General features: G+C 29.1%; 1 protein-coding gene across 1 annotated transcript in view; it reads left to right on the forward strand.

The window, feature by feature from the left end:
- The first annotated feature begins 328 nt into the window (after positions 1–328).
- LOC142322007 (uncharacterized) overlaps positions 329–16,591 on the forward strand; it is a 28,452-nt gene continuing 12,189 nt past the window's right edge. Inside the window, exon 1 of the mRNA XM_075360582.1 lies at positions 329–487. Within this exon, the coding sequence (XP_075216697.1) occupies positions 482–487 (6 nt within the window). The 5' untranslated portion in view covers positions 329–481. The remainder of the gene's footprint in view (positions 488–16,591) is intronic.

Raw genomic sequence — 16,591 nt, forward strand, 5'->3', positions numbered from 1 at the left:
TTCACCTGACATTTGCTCAGTAATATTACATTGAATAAACATTTTATTTTTCTTAAATTAATCACTAGTACATTAGTTAACGAATTTAATTGACAAATAGTTTATTATAATCAGTTTATTTCTATTTATAAATAAGGAAGAAATTTAGAAACAACAATTTAATTTTAACTTGAAATTATTTATAAAACTTTTACCCGACCGTTAATTTCTAAGAATTATGAAATATTTCACTTTTATACTCCCCGATACGTTTACAATAAACGATCTGTGAAATTCTGCCTGTAGCATTTTAACACATGGATATACATATGTATGTAGATATGTTGGCTTGTTGCCCAGTGTGACCTCTGTACCAAGGTAAGTGAGAGGAAAGGCTTGCCGCGACTTTGCTACAGTAGACTACTTACAGTCTACAGCAGAAGACTGCCGTAGAACAGAACGCTGCAACACATCATAACGATCAACAAGGTTTTGAATCGTCATGAAGGTATGTTAACCTATCACTGCCGGATTTTTTTTGTTGTAAATTTATCTGCTACTGTTTTTATGTTTACAAAAATTGTTGATAAAAATGTTGGATTATTGGAAAGTGTCAAATTGTCGGATTGTATATATCAGAACACTAGTATTATGAATGAGGTAAGCTCTTAAAATATTTGATTAAAACGAGAGAATATTGAATAATTTATTTACTACTTTGTCGCTAATCGTATCATAAAGTTTAGACTTTTATATTAAATAACTGACTGCGAGATGTCCTACAAATGAAGCGCATATATATACATTTAAAGATAGCTTTAAGTTTTATGTAATCATCAGTATTGTTTTTAATCAATAGACATAATGCATTACCTATTACTTAATATGTATAGAAATTACGTAGCTGTTTTTTAACTAGTTTTCTAATTCTCTTAGAGTTAATGTATACGCAAACCATACTACTATAAACTTCTACTAATTTCCGTTGTTTATAAAATAAATATCAGAAGATTTTTACAAAAAAAAAATATTATGGTTAAAACCATATTGTAAACGATAGACCTATATCGTTCGTCAGAAGGCGAATTCCGCCTTCAATCTCCCTGCCGGAGTGGCAGCTTCTTTGACTTTCATTCGGAAAGTTCTGGGTTCGGATCCCACTCAGGCTTGGTATTTTCCACAAGCTTCATTTCGTATCACAAATAAAAGTACAGTTGCCGTAATTGGGCTCGGGTTTTTAGTACAAAGAAATAATATTTTATCGTCCTAAGTTATATTAATGCGTCTATGGAAAGAATAAATTAAATATTTATAATGGAATAAAAAAAGAAAAAAATTATACGATTTTTGATGGCAGAATTTTCTAAACGAAAATAGCTCTAAGAACAATAGATTACACTTTTGACAGTGATACCTTTAATAAATAGCAATACTATCATCAGCAATTTTTTTCCAAATATACACTGGTTATCATTCGCACAATCGATAAGAATTATTTAATTTCTATAAAAAAAAATTCCTCAGGAATACAGCGTCACATACGCGTACATATGTAAACACATAATTCTTTCGCAAACAGGTAAGACGCAAGGTAAGACTATTTATCTTGTTAATAGCAGTCGTAAATTTAAATTGTTTCAGAATTTCCAGATTTCCCCTTGTCTACAAAGAAGTAAAAGATTATAATCCTGAGAAAAGAAAATATACATTTCCTATACAATCCTGTTTTAGTAAAAGCAATAGATTAGAAATTTCATAAAATTTATAGTTATTTATTTAAATCCAAATAGAATATTATTTATTTATCATTTATTATTTATTTATTTTAAGCAAATAGAATATCTAGTGTGTTTTTGTTTTCAATGCGCTCACACACACACACACACACAGAGAGAAAGAGAAAGAGAGAGAGGCTGTAATTCCTTACAGCTTGCATAAAATTGTCATATGAATTTTTTAGTTTTACTTCCAATTGAGAACAATTTTACTTTACGTTGTATGCATGATAAATGACAACTGTAAAGGTTGTAGGTGATCTGACATAAGTCATATGTCATTCGCGAAAATAATACACCATACCATCTTCAAGAAAACAAACATCATCCCGTGCTAGGCATAAGGAAAGTAAATAATGGTCTGGTTTCCTGTCCTCTTTTGTAATGAACCAAATATAGGGTTGTATGTCAGCACGCTAATCCCTTTAAAATGCACGTGATATTCAGCCCTACAAAAATATCATTCCTCTATTTATCATAATTACTGTAATGATATTTACTGAAAATTAACTCTTAACTGATGCTTCTCTTCTCAGATGCTTTACAACTGTAAAAAAGCCTGGGATAGATAATGTAATGTAAAATAGCAAATTAATGTACTACTATTACTGTTGTGAAATAATGCGTTAACATTAACGCATTATATATATATACTTTAACTATATTCGGAAACTTTGTTACAACTATCCAAACATTTGTGGAATTGTGACAATAAACGAAAACGTCATCGTTCTGTTTATGTTGAAAGAAATTCTAAACCGTTAAAATTTAAGAATTTTTCACCAAAAGGATACATTTTGCTACACAGTATTTAGAAAAGAATGAGTGAAATTAAAATTATTTCTCGAAGCTATGGTCAACACAAATTTTTTTTAAACTGTAATTTGTCTGAGGAATTGATTCTGTTAAACGTGTCAAAACTGTTATCGATAAATGAAAATATTGTCGCGTGTTCGCAGCTCAATCAGGATATTAAAAGATTTATAATTGAAAATGTTTATATAATTACAATTTATAGTTTAAGAACATAAATAAAATAAAATAAATCAATAATAACAATAATGATAACAGTAATATAATAATAAATGTGAATAATAAACAAATAATAATCATAGTACTCACAACAACAACAACGACAATAATAATAAACGGTAATTACATACAAAACAGAATTTAAAGTAATCGTCAGGATTTATTTACAGGTAGTTAAATATAATTCAGTCACACTGACAAAAGGCATTATCATGGCCGCTAGTCAATACTTTTAACTGCTAGCCTTGTATTATCAACAATAGTACAATAGATAAGACACGTATAAAGTTCTTTTACTGCAAATACCTTTGCTGTTCACAAATAAAACTATCCTAACAATTTATAAATGAAATTTAGTACAATATTTCTTTCACTTATAGTCTAATAGTAACTCACCGAACCACTTCTTGTTTTCATGTACTGGAATTACATGTGACGTCACCTTAATCGCGTCGAACATGTACTAGAAATTCACTTCTTCACTGACCTCCTCGCAAAATACTCTCGCTTCAAACTCGAATAATAACTCCTCGCTTAAAACTCTATCGCAGCACTCTCTCGCAGACTCTCCTTGCAGAAGTAGCTCGCAGCTTGCAATTGACATCTCGCAGAACTGATATCAATTGGTCTTCCCCGGAATACTTATAATCCTATCCTCTTTAACTGCCGGACCGGACCCAACTCAAAGCGTGAGAATGATCATCCGCCCTTACATATTCCCATGAAATTCCTACCCGGTAACTCTTCTCACGGAACAAAATCTGTTTAGATATGTCAGTGGGTAGCATTACAAAGGGCAATTGTTAAACGGACCTATTATCTTGGCTAAAAGGTTCCTTTTATTCCCTTTCTGGATTCCTCCCGTTATTATATTTTCTACTACTTCTTCTGTTACTCAGGTCCGTTATACCGGGGTTGTTACAATATAATTTTACTAAAGAATTGATCTTTAAATCTCTAAATCTAAATTTTTAAAACTCTAAGCCCTTAGAGTTTCTCAGTTCACTTTAGAAATCTCTCTACTGTTTTTTTTACCCTTAATGATAATATAAAAAAGCTGTTTTGTAGGATTTTCCAATTCGTAGATGTAGTTAATGTGACAATTTCAGTATTTAAATTAGTTACAAGAAAAGCCAACAGATAGCATAATAATGTAAAAAAATTATTTTTAGGTAACCTGTTAGAATTTAATTAAAATACAACAATGGTAATACTTTTCTGTCTGATATATGACGTCTAATAAAAATTTAAGATAACTTCACAGTAGCTTTAAGTGAGAAGAGAAGTAGTGGATCAGTTGTCTCTTTTAATAACACTTACTATAAAAATAGAATTAAGAAATATTTACTATAGTTTTCAGAAAATAACTGTAACTACTACAAGCATTAAAATGTTATTTAAAAACCCTGATGTAGACACCACATGACTTCCTAGACATACGCCTATTAAATTACATATACACATTTTTAAAAGTACGTAAAATGTTATTTCACTCTGATTTTTTTTCATATTTTATTTTTATTGTTATTATTATTTATCGTAAAGCAATTTTTATAATCGGAGGTTAATAATTATTAATAAATCAATGTATTTAAATTTAAAAAAAAAGAAAATGAAGTCGAATTCTAACCAATGTGCCTTCTCCTTGTAAGATCCAAATATTTCAATAATTGAAATTTTATTTGGCTGTAATTCTAGAACCAATGGAAATAAGTACCTCTTATGATCGTTTTTGAGTTATGCGAGATACATATGTACGTACGTACAGACGTCACGCCGAACTAGTCAAAATTGATTTAGGGATGATCAAAATACATATTTCCGTTGAAATCTGAAAACCGACGTTTTTCGCGATCACAATATTTCCTTTACTTCGTATACGGTAGTAAAAACTATAAATAACGTAAGAATGTAGCTGTTTCAACATAATATGAATAATTTAAATATATATAATTTTTTAATTAAGTTTTATATCTAATAATATAAAATTGTTTGGGTGTTTCATATATTACAAAAAAGTATTTTACTTAATTTATTCCATGAAAATAAATTGAATAATGAGAAATACTTTGGAAGGTATGCTCTTAAGATATTTTAGTAAATTATGTCTACCTCAAAGAAAACAAATAGAAACCATTGTTCCAATAATCCAAAATTGATTTTGAGAGCGTTAAAAAAAATATTAGCTAATTATCAGTTGTTAGGGTTATGTTGATTTTTTTCGCGTTACTTACAAAAGGAAAGCAGAGTTAGCTTAAAAGTTGTCCAAAAACGGTTACCATTCCTCAAATTTTTTGGAGAAAAAATTAATTTATTTTAATAAATAAATAACCCTTCAATTAGGATTAAGTAAGGCTACCTTCAATTTTTACCTCTGTTATTAATCTTTAAACTCATTACCAGAGATAGAGTACGCCAAGAGTAAAATTGATGATAATATAATATAGAAAATACGTATTTCTCTAATATAATGTGGATGTTCATTTAAGCAATTTTTGTTCCCGGCTTTATGTTTTTGTTTTCTTTATTTTATCTTAATTAAATAATATTTTACTATATTTTATTATACAATTTAATTGAGATTATAATAAAGCTATACGATTAATCTTGTTTTTATTCATAATAAATATAGTACTAAAAAAAAACCTGCTTAAAAGTAAAATAATATTTAATTTATATAATAAAATATAAATTGAGTATATGAAAATAATATATAGTTACAATTAACTAATTGAAAGAGCTTATCACAATGTAGTGTACGAGAAGTTGCCAAAAGGAGAAAAAACTCTGTCGGAGTGTGTCAGACGACAGGCAGAGTTCCGGTTTTAATTAATCTTGAAAACGTATCCAAAACCCATTTTTTTGCCTCTAATGTTCCTGTGAATCGATTCGTTTGAAAATTAATAAAGTTCTATTTCTACTAGGTTTACATCATCCTGCAGTTTTATCAAAATATGTTAAAACTTGCGCCCAGTAGAACGAAAAAAATATGAAAATGTACTAAAAAACCTCGTTTTTTGTCTCTAACTCCTGTTCCTGTGAACAAGTTCATTTGAAAATCAATAGGCCTCTATTCCCAATAGGTTTACATCACTCCACCAAGTTTCGTCAAAATTGATTAAGATTTGCATTCGTTAGAGCGAACGAAAAAATCTTACACATACATAAACGTGACCGGGTACAGTAGCGATTTCCAATTTTTTTGGAAATCTGCTAAAAAACAGTAGAGTGATGTGGAGCGGATGGACGAAAAAAAATAAGCCTAACGCTTTAAAACTTGGAAAAAATATAATAATAATAAATTATTTGTGAAATTTCAACTAGGGGTTGTATCAGATGAACTTACATACGGGAAGCTAGTGTGTGTTGTAGTGAGCATTTTGTCGGAGTATTTACTAATCCACCTACAACATTATTTATTAAATATTCCTTGGTCTGCGCATGCGCTAAGTTTAAAGCAGAATATGATCGCTCACCAACAGTTCAATTCCACGCGATCTGATAACGTGTGGCACATCCGAGCAGAATGACGCATGGGGACATTCAATATTTTTATCTAATCACTGTTCAGGTTGACTGGGTCGCAATGATTTTATTTTAAACAAATACATGCTGATGATTACATCCGCTTATACGATTTTTGTCACTGTAATTTTTAGTACTTATTATTCTGTCTTTTTCCCTCTTTATCAACAGTGGACAGACTCTGTCCACTGACATGGAGTCTGTGCTGAGAATTATGAGCGAAAACAGATGAGTATTGTTGATATAAAATATTAAATTAATAAAAATAACAGTCAAAATCAAGCTAAATTTTTTTTTTATCCTCCTGGACCACCGTTAGGTATTGCTTCAGAGGGTGGATGAAAGATCTGTAGCGTGTGTGAAAATGCCATGCCGGACCGGGATTTGAACCCTGGACCTCCGGAGGAAGCTAACTTATTACAAGTTGATACGCAGTTCAAAGGCAGCTTAGATATGTTAAAATAAAACCCCGATCGCTTAAAAAAAAATTAAACTGTATTTATTTTTCAATAACTTGTATTTTGTCAGTCGAATAAATAATAATTTTATGATTAAATAATAATTTTTATAATTATAGTATTTTATTTTATTTTATTTCTCTGTATTACGGACGATAGTTGCATGCCTAATATTCATGTCAACTGTGATGTATCAATTTATCGTTTATAAAAATAAATTTAATGACTAACTGCTTTAAGTTTATTTTACGTCCAACGTTAAACTTAACTATGTGGTTAATATTGATTTAATTTCTTTTCTTTTTTTTTGCTTGAATTAATTCATCACAGAAGCTTTCAGTGAAGTTTGAACGTGGGAATATGAAAAATGCCATGCTTGACCAGGATTTGAACCCGGTACCCCTGGAAAAGCAGAGACGCATCCACAAGGGCTTAATTTTTTTTATTTTTTAGTTAAAATTCACCCAAATTTTTATTTTTATCGTGTTTATATCATGTTGTTTATAATCTTCCACTTGCAACTGATGACACTACCAGCCGCTTGCAGCAGAAACATAAAATAACGTATACAAATTTGATATAGGTACCAAAAGATTTTGATTCAGATTTGGTACATATACCATCTTTAATACATAACGTGAACGTTAATTTTTGAATGTGGGATGATAATGATATGGGTTGCTACAGTTCAATAATTATAACATTCTACAAGAGTTTTATGAATATATATATATATATATATATATATATTGGCGTACTCGCTCGTGCAGGTTACAGCAATTCTGATGGCCCGCAGTAGGGAGAAATGTGGTGGAGGGAAAGCGCCTTATAGTTGACACTAGCGATCTCAAGGATTTTTAAGTGTTATCTGACTATAACAAAATCCGCTTGAAAGTTTTGAGCGAGAACTTGACTCTTGCTTGTGTATGAAATAAATTTCCAACATCAGTGATTGTTTTTTTTTTTTACGTGGTACAATTTTTAAGGAGAAACAATTTATTTATACCTTATCTCAGCCCGTTGCATATATTCACCATAAACCTGAGTAATGAAACCACCAAAGAAGAAAGAACGAACAAATTTGTCATAAGCTTCTACGACAGAAAGTTCAGATAAAAACTCCAGTATTACAAAAATTACTTTAAAAACTCCATAAATGTCATTTTAGTCATAACTTGGAAATTAAATTTAATAGCTGATATTTTAATATCTTAGACGTTACCAGATAAACAATACGAAATAATTCCAAAAAAAATTAAATAAATTAAATAACAATAACGAGGTGATGATAAAAAAATACAAAATAAAAAAAATTACAACTTATTTTTGCTGTTATTAAGAAATGGCAATCCTAAACACGTTAGTAAATCAGTTTACGAGAAGATAATAGAAAATAAACAGTTTTATTCTCAAATAAGAGGTAAATCGTTAGTAAAATGCAGGCAAAATAAAATTTCATTATCTCTAGTATATTATTTAAAATTTCATCATATTATATATATATATATATATATTTATATTAGATTCCAGATAATCGGACCACTTCGCGACCGGGGCTAAATGGCCATATTAAACGGCTGGTTCTATTAAGCGATATTAACGTAAATGAGGAGCTATACACAAATACGGTATACGGGTGTATTCTAATTATTAAACTCGAATTAGTGATTTACTATTCTGAATTTTATTTCTAATACTAAAATTACATGAACAATACTATAAATTACAACATAATAAAAATTTAATACTATACCGTACAATTTTTGTCTAATAAAATATAATACATTATTTACTCTCCTTTTACATTACATAGCTACATATTACATTTAAAAAGAACTACTGTTTTGGAACAATCCATTACTGTTTTTTGTAATCTTACATAATTACAAAAAATAATAAATAAATAAATAAAACAAAACGATTGATAAACAAAATAGAGGTACAAAATTCAGTAATGATTTGCTATTTATGAACAGTAAAATAAAAAATACTTTAATGTCTCTTACTTGTTTAAACTTTTTGAAAGAATTCTTTTTATTTTGTTCTCTCCCTTTTAATACTTGGCGTTCTACAAATTTCTTACAGACTCGTAGTTCTTCTAGTGCGCTTCCTTCACTGCCTTCTTGTATAAAATACTGTTGAAGTCCGTCAATGAATTTTTTTGCATCTTGTGTAGTACGCGTTGACATCGGGTTTGTCTTCATCTTTTTCAATCTCGTCCAGTTGTTGAGTACTACTAATGTTTTTAATTATTTCTTCATCATAGCGTTCCATTTTTTCGTCTATATTTGTAAACGCTTCAAAATTTTGAACCTGGTGCTTCAAAAAAAAACATAAACATTGTCATCAACATCGGTTGTTTCAGTATCATCGACGGGATTGACTTTTAAACCACTTTTGGCAAAACAATTTCTGATAGTGCTACTTTTTACTTCATCCCAACTATCGGCTACGAATTGAATTGCCTGCCACAAATTTACACGTACACTAACATCTTTAGCCGTAGCCGAGGAAGTCAACGTATTTCCTTCAATTTCTTGTAAAATAACTTATTAATTTACTTCGGTAAATAGATTTAAAACTTTTTATTATTCTCATGTCAAGCGGTTGAATTAAACTCGTATTCGGTGGAAAAATCTCGATTTTGAATGTTTCATAAATCTACATTAGGATGGACAACACAGTCATCAATAAACAGGCAAATCTTTCTTGATTTTTTTCTGTAACACGTTGTTCCAAGCACTCAGTCAATCACGAAAAATTAGACTCTGTCATCCACGCTTTTTTTATTAAATTAGTAGTGCACAGGTAAACTCCCCATTCTAACCCACTAAAACATAGTGGTTTACCTGCTTTACCAATAACAAGAAATTTTAATTTGTCACTGCCAGATATATTCGAGCAAAAACCATAATAATTCGATTCGTTGCTTTTTTGAGACAGATAACGCGATGTGTTTGAAACAGAGATCCATGATTAAAAATAATTACGAAAAAACGATAACAACACTATACACAATGAACAACGGGCTCGCAATGAAGAAAATAAAAATATTTGTTTCGTCATTACTGCAGGATGTCATCTGTGTCGCCACACACTACGTACTGTGCAGACCAGTGACAGAGGGAAGTTACCTCCCTCAACACAACATTTAACAACAGTCAAGCGATTTAAATCAATAATAAAATTGTGATATTTTAGAAGTAAAAGAAAGAAACGAAGGTGCTACTGCGCCTTATAAGCGGCATTTTGAACCGCTAAACCGGCGTAATTTTACGTGAATTTTACCAATATGTTTCTGTTTTTACGTAAAAGCCCCAATTAAACGGCTGCCCCGAATAACCGGTGGTCCTATTAACCGAAATCCACTATATATATATATGCTACGTAAAATTTGATTTTTATACTTTGAAAAGAATCAAACAAAGCTTGCTTCCTTTCAAACTATTTGTAATGCAAACTTTTATCGGATTAGTTTAAATTGTTTGTTTAAACTGGACATATCTTCGTAGTTTCGTACAATGTCGTTACGATTAATTTATACCAATAGTATAGCATGAAATTGAATCTACAAATTTCATGCTACCTACATGAAATGAGTACTTGTATCCTGACTGAAATCCCAACTATATAAAAGTAATTTATAGACGCCCATCCTCTCTTTTGAAGGAAAATAATATAGTATTTAGAATTTATTGAAGTTCAGGATATACTGGAAAAATTGGTAGTAAAAAAAATTAAAGATTAAAGTTTGCAAAATATGTAAAGATTCTTAAAAATGTAAAGAAACATCGTAAAATTATATCGTTATATATGTAAAGAAATAACGAAATAATCTCACTACTATTACAAGTACGTCTTTTTCATTTGATCCTCATAACGGCAAAACTACTGAACCAATCATTACAACATCTTAATTGTACCTTTCTTATGATTCCTAGAGTGTTTAACACATTTCAAATCTCACTATTTTATATTTATATATATATATATATATATATAATAAATTTATTAAAAAAACGTATAAATAAATAATTAAGAATTTATTTTAATAAATTTATGTCATTGTCTATTTCGATCATTGCCTACGTTAATATCAACTTCTTCAGACAGTTACTATGTAACCCACCGGGTTGGTCTAGTGGTGAACTCGTCTTCCCAAATCAGCTGAGTTGGAAGTCGAGAGTTCCAGCGTTCAAGTCCTAGTAAAGCCAGCTATTTTTACACGGACTTGAGTACTAGATTGTGGATACCGGTGTTCTGTGGTGGTTGGGTTTCAATTAACCACACATCGCAGGTATGGTCGAACTGAGAATGTACACGACTACACTTCATTCACACTCATACATATCATCCTCATTCATCCTCTGAAGAATTATCTAAACGGTAGTTACCGGAGGCTAAACAAGAAAAAGAAAGAAAGAAAAAAGACAGTTACTATGTGGTTTACTAAATTATTTAATGTCATTGTTTATAAAATATTAATTTGTATTATTATCGTAATATAAGTAGAAACAGATTAATTTGGTGATAATATTAAAGGGAATGACGACTTTTACATATTTAACAACTTTGTTGTTCTTCCAAATTAATCTATTTTATCCGATAAGTGGTGAATGGCGATAACTCAGAGCAACAGCCAACACATACTTAATTACTAAAAAAAAAGTATTTCCAATTTTTGAAGTTCTTTACGCTATAGCGCGGCTGAAGCCGTGAAGGGAGTTGCAAGTGTAGAAATAATATTGTAATAATATTAAAATATCGAGACTTTAAAGGAATGCTTTTCTAAACCCGCTCTTTGGAAAAAATTCCGATTACTCCATGACGGAATGGTAGCGTCTCGGCCCTTCATCAGGGGGTTTTGGTTCGAATCACCGTCAGACATGACATTTTTCATGTGCTACAAAGTTCCATTTACATATTCTCCCGTATAAGCTTTTCAAAATCTTTTGTAGTAAATTAATAAATTATTCATCATAAAATAAATTTGCAGTCTGTTCCATGCATTCGGGTAAAGTTTTGTCTTTAATATAAAAAAAAATTAAAATATTATCAAACAACTTTGGCAAGTGACTGCAATACTACCACAGTTATACTGCTACATCAATAGTTATGATATACTAGTTTATAGTAGATAAACACAAACAGCTCAAAAGAATTATAATCACGTTTATGAAAACCTAAAAATAAGTAATCTTGTTCACATTTATAACAGTTGCAAACAGAATGTTACTACTGTATATTTAGGAAAAGTTTAGGGAATTTCCAGTGAAATGAAGATATACATGATCACAATACGAAAACTGATAACAATCAGCATATGCAAAACAAATTATGTAAAATAAGACAAACCTTCACATCAGTGATTTTCTGAATTTTAATAGGCTTCTTCTCAAATAAAAACTATTGTGCAAGCCTAAATTATAAAAAGCTATGAAGGAGTCTTTAAAAGTTTTTAATTTCTGTTTTCTTTAATTTTGTAATAATATTGTACAGATCTAAAGTACAAATTTTTGTAAGGAAAATAATAAAAGTTATTTAAAAAATCAATAGTCTTGTTAACAATAGAAATATATAAATAAAAAAAGTTACAAATATGAAAAATAATTACGCAACTTCGAAAGTAGAAAAAATAATAAATAATAATTTTATAATAATACACAAATAATTTTAGTTGCTTAATTTAATAAGTAGAAAATTTAAGCACATTTTAATTTAAAAAAAAAAAATAATAATAACCAGATTATTACGTGAAAATATGTAATTTTGCAATAATTACTTATGAAAAACATATATTTTTGCAAATATACCTATGAAAAAATTTTATTCATATTTCAGTTTTGTTTTCTGTAAGCGTAGTTTTTATAATTCTTTGGCGAAAAATTTATAAGAAATTGCTATTAATGAATGAAATGAGGAAGGCGCTGAGTTCATTTGATTTGTTTATACGTTAGGGCGGTACAACCTTGGGACAGGTGTACAAACAGATCTGATGTCCTTCCTTCTTGCAACACAACAACGTTAGATGACGGTATAAAGTGAACAGGCTTGCGCAAACTGACCTTTTTTATCAGAAATTTAAATTACGATCGCTTAAATTTATTTCGTTTTTTACCTTTCCTTTTAACCAGTTCTTTTTTTTAAATATTTTGTTTGCAGTTAAAACTAATTGTGATAACTATATTCATTTTTATTAAAAATAACAATATAATATATCTTCTTATCTAAAAACTGTCATTTTTTTATTTATTTATTTACTTCTTATTCTGTTGTAAATTCTTAGTTAAGGTATGGTACTTAAACTAAATGGATTGTAAATAAAAAATTATTTAATATACTATTCCTGTTACGATGTTCCGTCACTTCTATTAATGATTACTTTATTTATTTATTTTTTTTTTTTTAAATGAAGTTTGATGTTTTTCTTCTAATAATATTCACGTAAAAAAAATTAACGTCCGATTTGTTTATAGGTTCCCATTTACAGTTTAGGCTACTCAGCAGCCCAACACAAAATAATTAATATTTTTGGATTTAATTATTGCGTTTTTTTATGGTTCATTCATGAATATTATATTAATTCAACTAATCTCCAATTCTGCTTATCCATTTACCTTTTCTTTCTTCAATTGTTGATATTTAACCAAATTATTCTCAATCTCTTCTTGGTTTCAATCATCATTCAATTTGTAGAAAATCTAGTTTTCATAAGTGAAGACTCATTTTTACATATATTTACAATATATCCTGTAAAGCTTTTTAATATATCACCTTCTAATCATATGAAATAAAATTTAATATTCCTCTGTGTTGTACTTAATCCTACCCTCGACGGAAGGAAGAAAGAGTTATTGTTGCAAATAATATCTGCAGAGTAGAATGATTTTTTTTTTTTTTGTGAAAGTTTGCCAGGATTTGAACGAGACTAATTAAATGGGAACCTTCCGAAAAAAGATTTTCAACTAAGTATATAGCGAATCACGAGACTATGTAGAGTTGTGATAGAATAAAATAGCTTTACGAGCCCCTTTTAAAGGAAAAACAAATATTCTGTACTATCTATCACATTCATAATGTTTTAATGTATCCGTAATAGTAGTTGTTAGTTGGTATATGTAATTATTTTTAGGTTCGATTATCATTTTTTTTATAACATGCTTGAAATCGCTTAATTAATATTTTGAGTGATCTTTCGAAACTCTGCAAAGAGTCCTTACATGCGGCATCGTATGTATTCATTTATGTAATGATCTCTTTAAACAATTGTTTTCTAATAGTTGTTTCTATATAGTTGATTTACCTCTCCTGCATGAGAGAGCTTGTTCAGGAAGAAGCTCACTTTTGTAGTTGATGAGAATTTTTCTTATCATAAATAATTTTTCTTATCATTTCACCAGTAATTAATTAATACATTACAAAACTATTGTAAAATTTTTGAAATTTGAACTTTTTTATTGAATTTTTGCTTCTTTTGTCATCTGGTAAAATATTTTTGTAAATTTATTCATTAAAAAAATAATGTTAATTTTATCTTTTTAATGACCGCATGCAAGAGAAAATAATACAATTTTCCAAATACAAGATGACAAACACTGGTTCTAAAAATTAACATGATGTTCTATTAGGATATTTCTTAATATCTCTCAGAAACAAGTACTAAATACATTTATTAGCTTTTGTTTTTTTGGGAAAAGTTTTTGTAAGCAACTTTTAAATTCATCAAATGTGACATGAATAAGTTAGCATTACAATAATTTTTTGATTCTTGAAAAAAAAACCATATTCGCCTATGTAATTTGCAATATAAAATGTATGAGATTTTACATTATAACTTCCAATATTACCACGAAACTGAAATAGAACTCTATTTCCACATTCTAAAATGCAGGAAACTATCAGTTCATTAACAACAAGAAATTTTGTTCACAATACGGAAAATTCCCAATTTCAGATAACTGCTCAGTGGTGTTTAATATATTCACCTTATATATATGGTGAAAATCTAAATATTGAATAATTGCATTCATTTAAATTATTATCCACAGTATAATTTCTCTGAAAAGTCTTACTGTTTGTTATTAAAGAATAATTTTTCTGGAATGTTTCACTATGACTGAAACATCTATATGAATCAAAATTATAGACAAATTTGTCATGTGAATCTATTATAAATAGTTTGAGCTTGAGTTTTGTGTCTCCAGAATGTGCTGTTCAATTCCAATGTTTGTTCACTGAGATAAATTAGAGATCCGTTACTCATTTCATATGTGGCAAATACTTTATTTCTTCTTCCAAGGATTGAAAAAACCACTTGAAAAAACTTGCCTCATTCCTAATTTTTATAAAATGTATTTAATGTGTTGCTTTTGAGCGGTAGTAAGAGATATTCTTATCAAGAATTACGTTAGAGTATAAAATTCATGTTGAGTAGTCACTTTGTATTCAGAAAAATATATTACTTTTTGTATTGAATGCGGTAAATAAATAAATACATTATTTTAAATATCTTGTTAATGAATACATTTACAAAAATATTTCATTACATAAAAAATATACAGTTATTAATTTATTAAGAAAACACCATTTTCAGTAAGTTTTATGATGATTATGTATTTTTTTGAAGTGTTGATATAAGTTATTAATTTGTTCTGAGAAAGACATACATATAATAAAGTAAAATGAAGCCTCATGATGCAAAATGAGATCCCTTCAACATGAATGTTGGAGGCTCCTTCAACTGATAAAAAGATTTTGTAAAAGTTATCTGCAGATACTAAAAACATGCATGCGTAAATGTATCTTTCCACAGAATAAAAACATAATTGAAATTACGGATTTTTAATCCTATAAATGGAAAGCAGCAGTGAACAATTTTTGACATTAGATTTTTGTATACCACTTCCCTACACTCAGTTATATAATATTCCTAGGAAACAAATTTTCTTTTCATAGCATTGCCGTAAAAACTTTTCTATGACTGGTCACATTTTATTTTTAATGGTCATTTAAAGTGTCACACCATCATCACTACAGACTGATAATGAAAGAACACAATTAAATTTAATCTGTTAGAATTTAGAAATGACAGCTAATATATATATATATATATAAAGATTGTGCTGTTTTATGTTACTTTATTAAGATATTGACTAATTATTATGGAATAAATGTTGTTTAAATATTCAAAAATACATGGAAAACACAGTTTTTAAGTTGTTTAGTGAAGATGGGTAATGATATTTCAGAGAGGGTAATGATATTTCAAGAAGGTGACCAGGGTTTAAAGCAAGGTTGCTGTTTGTCACCCACACTATAATATGTATGTGCAAGAAGTGTTAAAGTATGGAAAAGAAAGTGCAGAGGGATGGGAATTGACACGGAAAATATTTGCCTGTATACAGTGTTCTTTGCAGAAGATCATATGAAGAGATCATCTACATTGAGTAACAATTTTTTTAGAGCTATGAGCTGATCTTCCACCATTTTGATCCAAAATGGCAACAGAAGTCGAGTTTTCAGCAATATCTTTCAAAACACACTCTTAAAAAAAGATCGAATAGAAATTAGAAACTATATAATTACTTTTTATGAAAAGGAGTGGGGAAAAATCCAAAGGACTTTCAGGGATAAGACTTATTGCATAGTCCCAAATAAACTTACCTACTATATCTAGGCAGGTGGGATCCCTAACCAACTGTGTTTTAGAACCTATCCAACTATGTTAGAAATGTCCATATTCTACAAAATACAGACCCTAGTAATTACAAGCTCTTCTATTCAAGGGCATCGTGTTCAAGAATAGTTGTTTTAAATAACATA

Source organism: Lycorma delicatula, chromosome 3 (assembly GCF_047948215.1).
Source record: "Lycorma delicatula isolate Av1 chromosome 3, ASM4794821v1, whole genome shotgun sequence".
Classification (NCBI taxonomy): domain Eukaryota; kingdom Metazoa; phylum Arthropoda; class Insecta; order Hemiptera; family Fulgoridae; genus Lycorma; species Lycorma delicatula.